This window comes from Pelmatolapia mariae, linkage group LG17, assembly GCF_036321145.2.
Source record: "Pelmatolapia mariae isolate MD_Pm_ZW linkage group LG17, Pm_UMD_F_2, whole genome shotgun sequence".
In the NCBI taxonomy this organism is placed as follows: domain Eukaryota; kingdom Metazoa; phylum Chordata; class Actinopteri; order Cichliformes; family Cichlidae; genus Pelmatolapia; species Pelmatolapia mariae.
Window position 1 is genome coordinate 2168533 of NC_086242.1, and position 15931 is coordinate 2184463.

Here is a 15931-nt window from a genome sequence, read left to right on the forward strand (position 1 = left end):
ATCAGAAAGCTGCTAAAGACGCTAAGTCCACCTACATATCTAACCTGGTTAGCAGTAATGTCCATAAACCTCAGACATTGTTTCGCGTTTTAAACTCCATTGTTGATCCTCATACGTCCACTTGCCTCACACCTTCTGTCACCCTTTGCAATGACTTTTTATGTTTCTTTGTTAATAAGATTTCCCTTCTGCAGTCTGTCATTCCACCTCCACCTTTAAAACCCTGTGTTTCTCTCCCGTGCCAATCTGCCTTTAATCAGTTTGAGCTAATTTCTCTTTCTCAGCTGCATGAAACAGTCTGCAAGGTCAAATCCACCAACTGTTCCACTGATGTTATTCCCTCTCGTCTTCTGAAACAGGTCCTGGACTCAGTTGGACCTTTCCTTCTGGTCCTGATCAATGCCTGTCTCAGCTCTGGTTGTTTCCCAACACTCTTTAAGCATGCTGTTGTTCAACCTCTCCTCAAAAAGCCTAACCTGGATCCATCTATACTCTCTAATTATAGGCCCATCTCCAATCTGCCCTTTCTGTCCAAAGTATTGGAACGAGTGGTCTTCAGGCAGCTCCAGTCATTTTTAGACAACAACAGTCTCTATGAGAAGTTTCAGTCTGGTTTTAGAGCTCGTCATAGCACTGAAACCGCCTTACTGAGAGTTTTTAATGATTTGCTTTTGACTGTAGACTCTGGTCATGCTGCTGTCCTAGTAACCTTAGACCTGACAGCAGCCTTCGACACTGTCGATCATAACATACTGTTATCCCGCCTAGAATACTGTGTCGGTCTGCAAGGTACTGTTTTGAAATTCTTCCAGTCCTACCTGGATAACAGGAGTTTTTCTGTTCACCTTGGTGAACCATCATCTCCCAGAGCTCCTTTAACTTGTGGTGTACCTCAGGGGTCCATTCTAGGCCCCCTGCTGTTTATTCTGTATTTGCTCCCTCTGGGCGATGTGCTGCGCAAACATAATGTGTCCTTTCATTTTTTTGCTGATGACATTCAGATCTACCTCCCACTGAGGTTTGACTGTAAGGACTCTTTGCAGCCGTTATTCTCCTGTCTGTCGGACATTAAGACTTGGATGGCTCTTAACTTTTTACATCTAAATGAAAGTAAAACTGAAGTCATTGTGTTTGGGCTTCCTAAAGACCCTAACCTTTCCTTTGATTTTATGGGACCCCTAACTTCAGAATGTACTTCCTCCATGAAGAGCCTCGGTGTTACTTTTGACAGTGCTTTTAAATTTGATAAACAAATCAGCTCCGTAGTCAAGGGATCTTTTTATCACCTACGGATTTTAGCTAAAGTCAAGTCCTACCTGTGCAGGAACGATCTAGAAAGGGTGGTCCATGCTTTTATTACTTCACGGCTGGACTACTGTAACTCCCTTTACGTTGGTTTAGATCGTTCCTGTTTGCATCGCCTCCAACTGGTGCAGAATGCTGCTGCTCGCATGCTGACCGGTTCCAAAAAGAGAGACCACATCACTCCGGTCCTCTGCTCTCTCCACTGGCTCCCAGTTGCTTTTAGGATTGATTTTAAAATTTTACTGCTGGTTTTTAAGGTTCTTAACGGAACTGCACCTCCTTACCTGGCAGAGCTTCTTAGCATTTACTGCCCTAGGAGATCTTTGAGGTCAGCAGATTTGATGCTTTTAGATGTTCCCAGGTACAGATTAAAGACTAGGGGGGAGAGGGCTTTTGCTGTGGCTGCACCCAGACTGTGGAACAGTTTACCCCCTCACATCAGATTCTCCACAAGCCTAGGAACTTTTAAAACTGCTCTTAAAACGCACCTATTTTCACTGGCTTTTAGCAAGGTTTAACCTATTGTTTTTAATTAATTGTTTTATTTGTGAGGCATTTTATGTACCTGTGTTTTATAGCATTTTTATTTGTATTTTATTGTACAGCACTTTGGTCAGCCTCGGTTGTTTTTAAATGTGCTTTATAAATAAACTTGACTTGACTTGACTTGACTTACAGGAAAGTAACAGTAATCTAATTACTTTTTTGCAACAATAATCCCTTACTTTACTTGTTACTTGAAAAAAGTAATCGTATTACAGTAACTTTTAACGTGTTACTGCCCATCTCTGGTTATGACTAGACTGCATTTGAGCAATATCTTAGAAGGGCACCATGTAATTTTCCCAAGCTGAATTTCCCAAGCAGACACACACTTGAAATCTGTCTGTAATTTCCTGTACAACTAATTCAAGATTTAATTTAAATTCTTATTCATTTTTTAGTTGTTTTTGTCGCCTTTTTATCAGAGCAGAAACACCAGAAATCAAGTAGTTGAAGGAAATACAGCAGAAATACAACAAGCAGAGCAATTATTTACAATAATAAGATTATTTAAAACTTCTGGGATTTTCCTGAACTCACTTTTAGTTTGATGTAGAGGTGGCATCTTAATTAACACACACACACACACACACACACACACACACACACACACACACACACACACACACACACACACACACACACACACACATGTCTGGTTTGCTATCTTCGTGGGGACATCCCATTGACATAATGCTTTCCCTAGCCCCTTACCCTAACCCTAACCATTAAAAATGAATGCCTAACCCTAACCCTTACCCTAAACCTAACCATAACCTAATTGTAACCCTGACAGTAAAACCGCATTTTGAGTGTGAAAATTGCTTTCAACCCCGAGGGGACCTGGATTTTGGTCCCCACGGTGCAGAAAGTCCCCACCAGGATAGTAAAAGTCAGATTTTGGTCCCCACCAGGATAGTACGAACCCGTACACACATACACACACACACACACACACACACACACACACACACACACACACACACACACACACACACACACACACGCACATTCATCAGAGTTGGAATCTGGACACTAATTAGGGATTGAGTTGCTGAATATGCTTCCAAATAAACTCTGGGTGTTCTGCAAATGTCCTGCCAAATCTTGAATCCCTGTGACGTCTTTTCATTGAGCTTTCCAACAAAGACAAAAAGATAATTTAATTTAGATGACCAGAGTGAGATTAAAAAAGAAAAGCTTTGCATTTGTTAATGTGAAAATGTACTGATTGGCCTTCTAACCAGAAACACATCAAGAAAAAATCTTGCGGTGTTCTCATTTCTATAACTTAATGCTTCCTCATTTGGTTCATTGTCATCATTTTTGTCAGCTGCCATCTCGCTTAAAGTTTATTTAGTGTAACAGCTTTTTTTTTTTTTGCTTGAAATTAGAATAATGTTTACATAAGCAAATTACTATATCCTGTCTAGATGGAAGAGTCCATGAAAGGGCAGAACACGTAGATGTGACAGATTCAAGGCGTGTCACCGACTGAGACTTCCAGACGCCATTACTAACATGGAAAACACAGCATGTCACATAACTGCCATTCTACAACTGTACTATTGTCTTAGTCATTACAGATGATGTCTGAGAAAGAGACTGAGAACAGATGACGGTGACAAAACAGCGAATGACACAGTGTGGCACCAGTAATTAATTTTGTATTTGAATGTGGGAAAAGCATCATGATGGCATCATCTTCATATTTCATACACAAACACCTTATTGCGCAAAGTAAATTGTGTCCAAGCCTTTCAAATACAAGACATTTTTTTTCTCAAAGATATTTTTATTGAATTGAAGCAACAAAGAAAAACAGATACATGCAGAATTGTTAAACAACAAACAAGCAAGTTTCACAGTGACTGTTTGAGCTGAAATATTAGAATACAGATTAGTGACACACTCACATGTCTTATAATTGCTTTCATCAGTTTATCCCCTACCCATACCACTTAGAACCCCTATCCCTCAGGCCAGGTAGGAAAAAGCCAAACAAAGCAAGAAGAAAGAAAACAAACAAAAAACAAACAAACAAACACACAAACAAAAACAACATCGCAGATACAACAAGAACAAAATAAGACAAACACACAAATGACTAAAAAAAATAAAATAAAAAAAAATAAATAAAAAGAAGAAGAAGAAGAAGGGGGGGAGGATTTACTGAGTAATGCTGGAAGTCGGGTTCGCAACCTGGAGGCTGGAAAAGTATTTCAGGAATTGCCTCCACACCTTGTAAAACTTACCGCTGTTATTACTAATCGCATACCGGATCTTTTCAAGGCTCAGATAGTACATAAGGTCCCTCAGCCATTGAGCCTGGGTGGGCAAAGGGGCACCCCTCCATCTTAGTAGGATTGCACGTCTAGCTACAAGGGAGGCGAAGGAGAGCATGCAACGCTGTGACGAGGTCAGCCGTGCATCAGCCTCTTCAGTGGTGCCAAAAAGCGCAACTAATGGGTTAGGATCCATATGGTGTCCAAGAATTAGGGACACGGTTTGAAATACATCTCTCCAGAATCCATCAAGGCTAGGGGGTCAACATTCGGATACATATGAGATAGTTTGACTTTGGAGAGATGGAACCTATGCACAACCTTAAATTGTTAAAGACAGTGGCGGGCACATAGGGATGTGGAGTTAACTAACTTGAGTATTAAGTCCCATGTATCCATAGACAATGACTGATTTAAATCTTGTTCCCAGGCCGTTTTAATTCGATCTATCGAAGAACCATTCATGCTCACCAGCCTGTCATAGATAAGAGAGATAAACCCTTTACGTGCTGGAACTAGGGTAAGGAGCATATCCCCTGGGCTTGCAGCTGGTGCTACCGGGAAGTTTGGAATCTGAGATTGGAGGAAATGTCTGGTCTGCAACAAGACATTTTTTGAATTTATATTTAACATTATTAGTTTTTTTTATTGAACAGCTTTCCTAGCTCAAAATGTTCACCACCATAAAAAAGCATTGCCAGCAAACCTGTAAAAAGGGGTTCGTAAAGAAAGCGCACATTAACCCCTCAGCAAACACAAACTGTTGTCTTGCATGTTACACAACCAACATGTGTAATATGATTTCCTTTTATGGTGTTTGTGAACATATGTTTTAAGCTTTGCCAAGAGTCTGGGGTAGTTCCTCGTTTTCTAGCCTTTATTCTATATCTCGAGGTTTCCTGCCTCCCAACTACATTCTTCAGAGCCACAATTACACATGTACTATGTATAGAAGTGTACAAGTCATACATTATGTCACAATTCCCTGTTAGCTGTTATGTTTAAATGTTGTGTTAGTCCATACCTCCCTCCTTCCTGAGCTAACTTCATGTTAACTTAGTTAAGAGTATTTGCTAAATAGTTACATTTTAGTGAAGTGCAAAAACAAACTGTTACCGCTTCAAATACAGGCCACAGTCTACAGTCAAAATGGTAACAAATAGACTCCCTACCAGCCATCACTTCCTTATTGTTTGACAGGGTCAAACATTAGTTAAACATTTTGAGAAATACAGGATTATACTTCCTTGCTGGAAGTTATGAGAAGATGATAGATAGAAGAAGAAAGAAGCAAATAAGCTATTTGCTGGTTAAAAAGTAACTACATTTGCTCATTTTAAATGAAGCCATTTCACCAGAATATTTACTAAAAGCAACAAGGAAGTAAAAGTAGGAAGCTTCTTTGTAGCACGATCGGGGTCGGGGGGTGACTGGCTGATCAACAGAGAATATAGTGCTGCTATTTAAAGCTCACCAAACACAAGAACCTTACCGTCATGTCTGTGTAGGTGTCTCTATCATGCCTTTATATAAAAGATGAATGCAGCTTCTGGGTCTAGAACATGTAGCAGTTACAAAAGTGACTCTCACTCTTATTTTTTTTAAAAACCCAATGGCCTCATTTTTGTGAATAAACAGACAAACTGAAACAAAAGAATGACAACTAAACCAATGGGTGATGTCACTGTGGTTATCTTTTATATACAGGCTGTGGAGCACTAGCCCTGCTGTTTGTCACAGTATACATCGCTATTTAGTTATACTTCAGTGCCATGTTATACATAATATAAGTGTTATTCTTATGTATTTTGCCAGTTTTGTACTGAGGAAGCCAATTTTGACACCGATGTCTAAAAGACGTAAAATGGTTTTGTTGTGTTGTGGAACAAATATATCCATTTTACATACAAGGCCAACCTGCAGTGTTTTAATGCACATCAATAAGATTATGTTAGTGTCTGTGTCTGAGTGTGTATCCTCTCAGAAAACCATGCCCAGGCTTGCATAAACATACCTGAAATTCTCGTGTTTCGGGTTTCACAGAGTGATTCTTATCAGTGCAAAATCTGTTAGTGGAACTTTATAAACAGCGATCATCTCCTGGGCGTGATGTCATGCACTGCACTTCCTCAGATGATTTTATATACACGCAATGAATGTCTCATAGATGAGTAAGGAAGGTGAAACCAGTGAGTATGCACTGATGACATGATATGATGCATATCTGTGTGATATAAGGTGTATTAACAGCTGTTTTGTGTTTTATTTTGGTGTTTTCTCATCCTGTGGCATACTGTCGTGTTGTTGATGAGAAGGCTAGGAGAAGACTTTGTGCAACCTTAAAAGGCTCTGTTATACGCAGTGGGGAGTTTCTGTGTAAGAGACACTCCTGTAACGTACACATCCAGTGAAACTCAAAGTTTGATCGGAAATGGAAACAGTCAGATACCTTGCATTCTTCCACGCTGAGAGTCACTACGACAAACAGAGCATTTGCCAGTATTGAATCAACAGCAAACACAAATATTAAAGTAATCCAGTGGCCTCTTTCTCATCAAGAGTAGCAGCAGCGGAGCGGCATGGATGGCCTCTGTGTAAACAGTGACAGCTTTAAGCTTAGTTATTAAGGTGCATTTTCATGATTTACCACAGTTGAAATAACATTTATCTTATCTCTCAGGAACGTCACAGTGAGTAATCCAGATGCAAATTGGTATACACACACATACAGTCAACTGATGAAGATGAGTCATCAGGGCTGTCCTTCCTGTCTGCCTCTTACCTGCATCATCTTTCATTATATGCAGATTTGGGTGAAACCTCCTATTGTCCTTCCTTCCTTTTAATCCTATACAGTTATAGGTTGACCCTGCACTACCACAGGGTCTCACAATCTGTCCAAGGATTTCATCCCAATACCTAATGGCAGATAGGGTGCCGTTGCCTAGTCTCTAGAGTTCTGCATATCAAATCAGCCCATCGCTGACCCACTACCAATCCACTCATGCTAAACGATGTTACAGGAAGCAGAATGTTCTCCACGGCTTCTCCAGACCCTTTCAAATCTCTTAATGTGCTCAGGGTGAACCTGCTCTCATCTGTGAAAAGCACAGTGTGATAGTGGTGGACCTGCCAATTCAGGTATTCTCTGGGAAATGCCAATCGCACTACACAGCGCTAGGTAGTGAGCACAGGACCCACTAGAGGACATTGGGCCCGCAGGCCACCCTCATCCAGTCTGTTTCTGATTGTTTGGTCAGAGACATTCACACCATTGGCCTACTGGAGGTCATTTTGCAACTCCAGTAGTGCTCATCCTGTTTCTTTTTTTGCACGCAAGAGCAGATACCGGTCCTGCTGATGGATTAAAGAACTTCTACGCCCCATCACGCTCTCCTAGAGCAACTGTCTATATCCTGGAATCTCCTCCATGCCCTTGAGACTGTGCTGGGAGACACAGTCTTCCTGCAGTGGCACCTATTGATGTGCCATCCTGGAGGAATTGGACTACCCATGCAGCCTCCGTAGGGTCCAAGTATCGGCTCGTGTTACCAGAATAAGGAAAACTAAAAAGTATAAAAGATCGACTTCTTTCCATACTGGACGCATTAACTTCCTCAATCATCTATTTTGCTAGTTAAATTATTATTATTGTTTTTTTCAAAATTGTAGCAGTAATTAGTCAATCCCAATAAACTAAACAAAGCATTCTCAATGTGAATGTGATCAGGTATTGTGCGTTAGCAGCCTATCACAGGTCTGTTCATATGAAAGTGTGTCGCAACTGCAGTTTGTTCATCAAAGTGTGAGGTGGTGCGCATACCAATTGTCAGATGAAAAGATAACCATTTAAAAAGAATGATAGTGACAAATCTTCCTTGTGACAGCAAAGTTGCCTTAACAACAACAAAGATTTGTGTTTGTCATCGTGGAGACTCAGCATTAGATGGAAGGAAATAACTTGAAAAAAAATTCCTCGTACCAGCATCCATGTGAGCCGGGTTAGGCAAAGCTTCAGCTGCAGTCACGTAGACTGTGATTAATAGTTTTGCTTCACTTGTTTTCCTCACACACCGTTCTCAGGTCATTAAGAACAATTGCCACATTGTTTTAGACTTTGTTGTAGTAACACGTTTTTTTCTTACAACACATTATCGCTCAGTCGAAACAGTTGGCAGTGAAAACTATAAAACGGATTGACTGATAAAGAAGATAAACCATTAGATAATCTGATCAGGGATTAATCATTCATTTGGTCATTTGGTTTCAGTGCCAGTGCCTCACGGGCCGAGGCGGCCTGCGCCTGCTCCCGTTTGACCCCAGTCACTGCCACCTGCAGAGCATCACGTAACTCGGGTCCTGGTCGCAGTCTACACGCAGGGTCCGATTCCAGAGAGGTCCAGAATCGGTCAGAGAGAAAGCACTCTCCTAATCTTCTCCTGAATCAGGGCCCACGGCCCGCTCGTTCTCATTAAACTCACACAAAGCAAGATGCGTTCCCCTGCTCGATCTCGCAGATCGAGACCTGACCATGCCACACATTGATGCACAATAGAGTGATAAAACTCCCCCTGACAATATGGGGGAAACAACTAATATGCACACACAATCAGGTCATTTTCATGCAGTGATGCTCCAAGTCCCTCTGACAGGGGACTCCTACGCCTCTCGCTTTGAAGTGCGGGACAAAGACTGTGCGATGGAGGACTAACTGCTCATGACATTCAGTTAAGGTGACAACTGATGCACAAGAAGTTTTTGTTTTTTAAAACTTTAATCACCCGGTGTGAGGGGAGAGAGCAAATGTGATTTCGTTGTCATTTGTGCGAAATACGTAAGTGCATGAGAAAGTTTAGCTTGTCATTGTCTGTGTTTAGAAAGGATGCTGCCTGGCGGTCTGACTCACAGCCAGTCACATCAACATTCCTCCACTATGTTTGTTTTGAACTGGATAACCTAAAAAAACCCTTTTGTTCCACTGTAATACTGCCAGTCTGTACGACTGTGGCTAGGTTTACTGTATGCTTTTGAACTGAGTGCTAGTCCACGCACCTCACATACAGTAAAACTGCCTTTTTTTCTCCTCTGAATCGATTCCTGGCATGTGTGTAACAACCATTGGAAAGTTTTAGGGATATGCATAATGCCTCAGCATACAGTCATCGCCTCACTTTCTTTTTACTACTAGTCATGCAGCCTGTGAAGTTCCAGCTTAAAATAATACAAAAACTAAGACAGCACATAGAAACTGTCACCTGGAAAAGATTTGTGTTACCCAAAGACACCCTTACCATGCACTGGTGAAACTGTATTCTTTTAATGCAAAACGAATCGTTTAAGTTCTAAAGCGATCTCACACGAAGCACGAGATCTTGCCAGGCTCCCTCACAGCACGCATACTTCTTTAAGCTTAACAAGTGTAGACTTGTTTTATTCTACAAAAGTGAAAACTCTTCAGCTACAAAGTGCACTCGAGAGAACAGCAGTCGCGCAGGGAATCTCGATTAAAGCTCAGACTTTATTACATCAGTAGTATGTGAAATGTAAACTGTTGCTACGTTGCGTTTTCAGACCTGCAGATAAGAGTGTTTACACACACAGCGAGAGAATGGGACTGCTGCTGTCAAGTTTGAATGTGAAGTTGATACTTAACTCAAGGTCACGCTCTCGCTTTCTTTGTTCAAAGAACACCCCAACTGGTAGCAGATGGCCCCGCCCCTCCCTGAGCCTGGTTCTGTCGGAGGTTTCTTCCTGTTAAAAGGGAGTTTTTCCTTCCCACTGTCGCCACAGTGTTTGCTCATAGGGGGTCATATGATTGTTGGGTTTTTCTCTGTGTGTATTATTGTAGGGTCTACCTTACAATATAGAGCGCCTTGAGGAGACTATTATGTGATTTGGCGCTGTATAAATTAAATTAAATTGTATAGAAAAAGCTTGATGTGAGATTTGGTTTGCTAATTAGACTGAGACGTTATATACCTAAACTTTATCCTTTCTAGTTTATTCACAGACAGGGATCTTTTTACCTCTGTGTCCAGCTGATTTACAGGATTCCTGTAAATCAGTTTCTTACATTGTAACGATTATTATAACGGACAGTTTCAGTAATTACATTACGCTGTGGTCTCTGCATCTTGGTTGTTTTTGTGAGTTGATTATCTCAGAGTTTTGTTCTTTGTTTATATATTTGTGTGATTTATCAGTCATCCGGTCTCAGTCCAGCAGAGAACCTGTCCTCTATCAACAGTTCAGGCTAATGGTGGCAGCGTAATGATGTGGGGGATGTTTTCTTGACACACTTTGGCCCCGTTAACACCAGCAGAGCATCATTTAAATGTCAATAGGTCTCCAGCCGTTTGAGCACATTTGTTAGTTTTGTATCGTGTAGGAAGGAAGGAAGGTCCAACCCAGCCCTAGCAAAGCCTACTTAGAAAAAGCGGCCGCTGAGTGTGTAGAAAGAAACAACTTCTCCGAGTTACAGCCATTCGCATTTCAGTCGTAGCATGTGAACTGATATGTGTGCGCTTTATGTTCAGATAACAGCGTCTTATCCTGCTGTCACAGCCAGTTCGGAGTTTAGACAAGAACACAAAGTGACGTCATGAAAACAGCAACACACACAGTTAATTTCTGAAGTATGACTTTCATCATTTATTCAGTTTAATATTCTGAAGACCATAGGCGCACACTATTTTAAGCCTATACAATCAAGTGACAGAATATTTGTTCGTTCCTTAAAAATACAAATAAAATAAAAAAAAATAGTGCGGATTCAACATACACTTGTTTTCATTTCATATTACTCTGACTAATACGAAGACTGAAGTTGAAATGAAATCACTAAAACAATGCGAACTGAAGATAGTCACAATCAGTCTTTGTCACTGCTGCACCGGAGCACTGCCCTTTAAAACTCTCATCACTGTTTATTACTGGGATACAACTATGGGAGCATAAATGGAGAGGCAGCAGGTAATCCAAGGAAACATTGAACAGTAACTTACTGTTTTAATGAAACTGTAAACTGACCTTCAAGTATTAAGTTGCAGTGCCTGAGGTTATCAGTATAAGAAGACAGTGTACAAAATAAATACAAATAATTACTGACTCTAATTTCAATCACAATTACAAATACACATATAAAAATTTGTTCCACTTGTTCTGGTTTTATTTTACTGTATAAATATATAAAATAAATATACAAATAAATAAATAAATAAAACTTTCTTGTGTTTTTTTAAAAACAACAACAACAACAACAACAACAACACGCTTAAATAAAACTAGAGCTCAGTAGTCCTTTCTTTCAAAATAATGGTGGGGTTGATGTCGCTGCCCTGCGACTGCGACGTGCTTGAGTTGATGATCATGGGCCCGGTCTCTTTAACATCGGGCACATGAAAGGACGCCACGGGGCAGGGACCCCGCACGTTATTGCACACCAGCTTCTGGAGCGAGGCGGTGTTGACCACGTCGAAGCCGACTGTGCCTCCGAAGGTGCTGGGCTTCCAGTACTCCGGGGAGCAGATGGGATTTCCCATTAGGCCCTTGAGGGAGAAAGGAGCCCCCATCTCCACCATTGTTTCCCCAAAGATGCCGTTATGTCTGGGCTTCTCCACCAGCAGGCCCGGGTAGAGCTCCACAGCATCGACGTCCCCGTACAGCTCCTCCAGCACCGCAGCCATTTCTTTCTCCCCTGAATAACACAAACAAGGAAACGGTCAGTAACACAATCTGGCGTCCTTCCCGCTGGCTCGGTCACTGCGATTTGACAGATTTCATAAGCCTTTACTTCCTGATTTTTATCTTTCCACTGGCATGCACGCCATTTTTTCCTTCACTTAAACAGCAAGTCAAAGTTAGTTTTTAATCGACATTCACCTCTTGAAAAGTTTAAATCTGCCTCTTTAAAGTAGAGGGACTCCCCGTGTCTGTTTATATCTCGCCTGCAGCGATGACAGTCTGCTTACTCTACCTTAAGATGAAATGACCATCTGGTTTTCAGAGTCATGGAAATAAATACCTAACCTTCAAAACTGCCAGCAGCTGCTTAGGGACTCTGAGGCATTTCCTCAATATCAGGTAAACTATTGCATAAACCGTATTCTGCAGCCTACGGGTTTTTCAGTCACACTTTGTGAAAATAAGAATCAGCGCATTGGAAAGATATTAATCTAGCAATAGTTAGGCCTGAGACAGCAATTACAAGAACCTGTTTTTGTCACATTTTCAGCATACAGGTATTTTCAAGAAGTGCTGAATTTGTCTCACCTGTCAGGTCTTCGAAAGACGTGTAGGGCTTCATGGAGAATCGTTTCCTGTAGGCGTTAAGGGACTGGTAACGCATTTGTCTGCTGTTCTCTATGGACTTAATGGCCACATACAAGATGGGTCCGGGGACATTTCGACCACCAGCAACCTAAATTATAAAAAAAAAGAAATTTCAATTCTGCATCCTTAGAGCAACACTGGTCTTGTATGTTTCAGTCTAACTTCTGCTGCGGGAGCTTAAAGAGTTCTTACCCGTCCGGCAATCTGATTGGTGAACGACTCCACCAGGTTGTTGATGCCGTGCTCGGTCACGACAGAGGTGTTGAAGACAAACTGCTTGTAGCTGTAATCTGTCTCCTCAATGTGGAAACTATCAGGCATCAGAGGGTGCCAGTGGTAAAGGGTGTTGAACTCAGATGCAATGCGGTTCTGGTACTGGAAGCGCTGGTTAAAGAGCAGCTCGGGGTCAAACTTGAGTTTGAAGTGATAGCCGCTCAGATGCTGCACGTAGTCCTCAATCACGATTTTGATGGTCTCACCTGCCAGATGAGAAATGTGACGGTTTATATAATGAAGACACTCTAGATGCTAGAAGCCACTCTCTGCTTTAAAATAAATCGTGCTTATTGATGCTTCATTTGCATGTCTGTAGGGTGGGTAAGCACAAAGTGGAGTCCTGATAGTAAAACACATTTCCTCTTTCTGATGTTGACAAGAAATTCTCAAGTCTTTCAGTAAATCAGGTTCCTGAAATGAAATGCTCCACTGTGCGCAACAGGGTCATTGGGAGGTGAAAAATAAGAAGTGTGACTTCTTTTTTTAAAACAGAAAAATCCCCTGCTAACAATATGATTATTAGCTTTTTAATAAAAAATTTCCAACTACGTTACAGCTGGTATCTGGACTTCTTTTAACTTACCGATTAGGATGAGCCGTGCGGTCTGGAAGAGTCTTTCGTCATCCCAGTATGGGTGGACCTCTTTCAGCACATCGCACACACGGTTGTGTTCGCGGAGCCAGATGGTGGCGTACATCATCAGACCAGGGACCAGGCCAAATGCCTCGTGGCCGACAGCGAAGCGGTGAGAATCTGGGACGTGAGGGGGGTAATGCATCTCGACACCCACTTCCTTAACTGTAGGGGGGTACATCTCTCCATCGAGCATCTGTGGAGTTACACAAAAGAGGAAACTGCTGTGAGAAACGCACATTGATTGATTGATTGATTAGTAATTTATTTCAACATGTGAACAATATACGGGTACACATGAGCTGGTCTCGTTGACTGCCTCGAGTACAGCTATCTTTTTCCCCCATACCTGATATTTCAGCTTGCCGTCTTTGAAGAGTCTCAGCTTGTGCTGCTTCTCCAGGTTGTCACCGTAGATGTGGTTGAGGTCCACCTGAAAGCATAAGACACGCCAATTAAAACTGCGTCACATTACAATGAGTTTGCTTTTCAAAAACCGAGATCTTCAGCTCCACTTACCCCATGACCCTTAGCAACAGTGAAAGCAGGCCCTCTCTTCATGTCAGATTTGAAGAACTGGTGGGTGAAGTGCTGTGCGAAAAAGGCAAACATCAAACTGGTGCCCTGCGGGTCTGGTATAAACTGTCTCCTCATTAAGAGCTTCTCAGCCAGAACTTTAACATCAGGTAGCTCCTTTTTGCCTGGAAGAATAAGAAGACTTCAATGAGCACATAACAGTATGATAGAAAAATCACAGCTCTTTGGGTCTGTTTCATACTTCTGATGCAAAAAATAACTTGATCTCTTTGGTTTGGGCTTGTAGGGGGAGGTTTTTCCATGTTGCCTCAGCCACTTTATAATTGATCTAAGAGGAAAGCTAATTCCAATGTGCGCACTTCCTATGATGTAATTCGACAAAGACGGTTTTGTTCAGTATCTTAAGAATCTAAGAAAACTGGTTTTCCAAAGGTAGAGAGTGTACTCACCTGCTACTCCCATAGGGGTTGGGCAATCCTGCGGCACAGGGGGGAGGGAGCGTGTATAGTAGGAAAGGTTGGAGTAGGCTTCCCAGCTCTTATAGCCGTAATCAGCATTATAAGTTGGAGGACTGTCAATCATGTGGGATCGGGCTAGAGAAAGGAAAACCCATATTAGTCCTTCATTTAGTATAAACACTACAACAAGTTCCTGCGCAAATTGTTTAATGTACTGTGAAAAACTTTCCAATCCACTTTTTCATTTTTGCCTTCGGGCAGAGAGAGACTTACATGTCAGCACATATCTCATGATGGCATCCCTGAGGAATGAGATGCTGTTGACGATGTTCCAGAAACCCTTGAAGTGGGTCAGGATGTAGTGGACTGTGTTGGGTGTTGGCTTCAGAGACACTTTGATCCAGGTGAAGAACTCAGCTGTAAGGGACCAAGAGAGCACGTGAATCAAGCCATCAAGTCACCACCAGAAATGCACTTTCATTTTTGTTTCACTCCAAGTGTGAATATCTTCACACTTACGTGTTGTGCAGTTTTGCCCATAGTACCCCGTGCGTGTGCAGTCACACTCGTATTTTTCTGAGCCCAGTGGTGTGCAGACACCCCTGTTCTGGCATGGCTCTGAGCAACATGGGTTAACTGTAACAGATAAGGTTGGACACTTACTATCTGTTTAATAAAAAATAATTATTCAGTTCTCAAGAAGACATCTTATTAGGCATCATCATAATAATAATAATAGAAAGAAATCACGACTTCTAAACTGTTGCTGTGATTTGGGCTGTATCAATAAAATAAAATGGGAAAACTGTAAGAAATAATCTCCAGTTTCCTCAGCTTACCAGTTTCGCCGACAAGAAAGCACAGGGCCAACAGGAAAAACAGCAAGGTGAGTTTGTTCATGCTCCGGAGACTTTGTGAGCCCCACGTTTGTTTCATGTCTGCTCTAACTCCCTCTCCCGCACGACGACGCTGAAATTAAGAATGTCCACAGCGAGGTTGAGGCTTTTATAGCTCTGGGGGGCGGGGGGGGGGGGGGGGGGGGGGCGGTGCTTCCTCCTTCCCCTCCTATCCCCCAGCAGGGTTTAGGAATCACCTGTTTTGCGAGTGTCTTTATGACTCTGGGTTACTATACCTACATTATAATCGTTTCAGTCCTTTTTGGCCACTTAAAATATCTTTATAAAACCAATATGTTATACGTGTTGTGATTTCTGATGCACTCTTGGTCACATCACTCTTTAAAAGACATTTTTAATGTCAATGAGACTTTTTAGCCGGATATATAAAAACCACTTTGCTAAAAAGTGATTGCAGAAAACATTCTTTTTGCGTCAAAATAACTTTATATCTTTCACGAATTAAGTTTGTTTCTCAGATTATAAGACAACAAGTAACAAGTAGACAATCTTTCTTTTTCTTTTTCTTTTAAAAGGAAATACCAGAAATCATTTTTGGAAGAAACAAGCTTTCTTATCCACAGAATATTTATTTTCTATTCTCACTCCTTCAGTGCTACAGCAGTTAAATTAACTAATTGTATGCGTCTTGTGTTTTTGTTTGTT

At 41.6% G+C, this 15931-nt stretch overlaps 1 protein-coding gene across 1 annotated transcript; it reads right to left on the bottom strand.

The window, feature by feature from the left end:
* Nucleotides 1-10815: 10815 nt before the first annotated feature.
* ptgs2b (prostaglandin-endoperoxide synthase 2b) lies at nt 10816-15325 on the bottom strand. Its single transcript, XM_063500401.1, has 10 exons — nt 15209-15325; nt 14889-15005; nt 14643-14786; nt 14361-14504; nt 13894-14075; nt 13724-13807; nt 13324-13570; nt 12657-12943; nt 12405-12552; nt 10816-11829 (listed from the first exon to the last, which is right to left on the bottom strand). Exons 1-10 carry the CDS (start codon nt 15303-15305, stop codon nt 11417-11419), a joined length of 1863 nt encoding a protein of 620 aa, XP_063356471.1. The 5' UTR covers nt 15306-15325; the 3' UTR covers nt 10816-11416.
* Between the last annotated feature and the right edge of the window lie 606 nt (nt 15326-15931).

Excerpts from the sequence above, each read along its gene's own strand:
- ptgs2b (XM_063500401.1), bottom strand. The coding sequence starts at position 15,305 with ATGAAACAAACGTGGGGCTCACAAAGTCTCCGGAGCATGAACAAACTC. Across the intron at positions 14,505-14,642 it reads CATGAGATATGTGCTGACAT|CCCGATCCCACATGATTGAC; the intron begins GTAAGTCTCTCT and ends TCCTTTCTCTAG. Across the intron at positions 12,944-13,323 it reads CGCACGGCTCATCCTAATCG|GTGAGACCATCAAAATCGTG; the intron begins GTAAGTTAAAAG and ends CTCATCTGGCAG.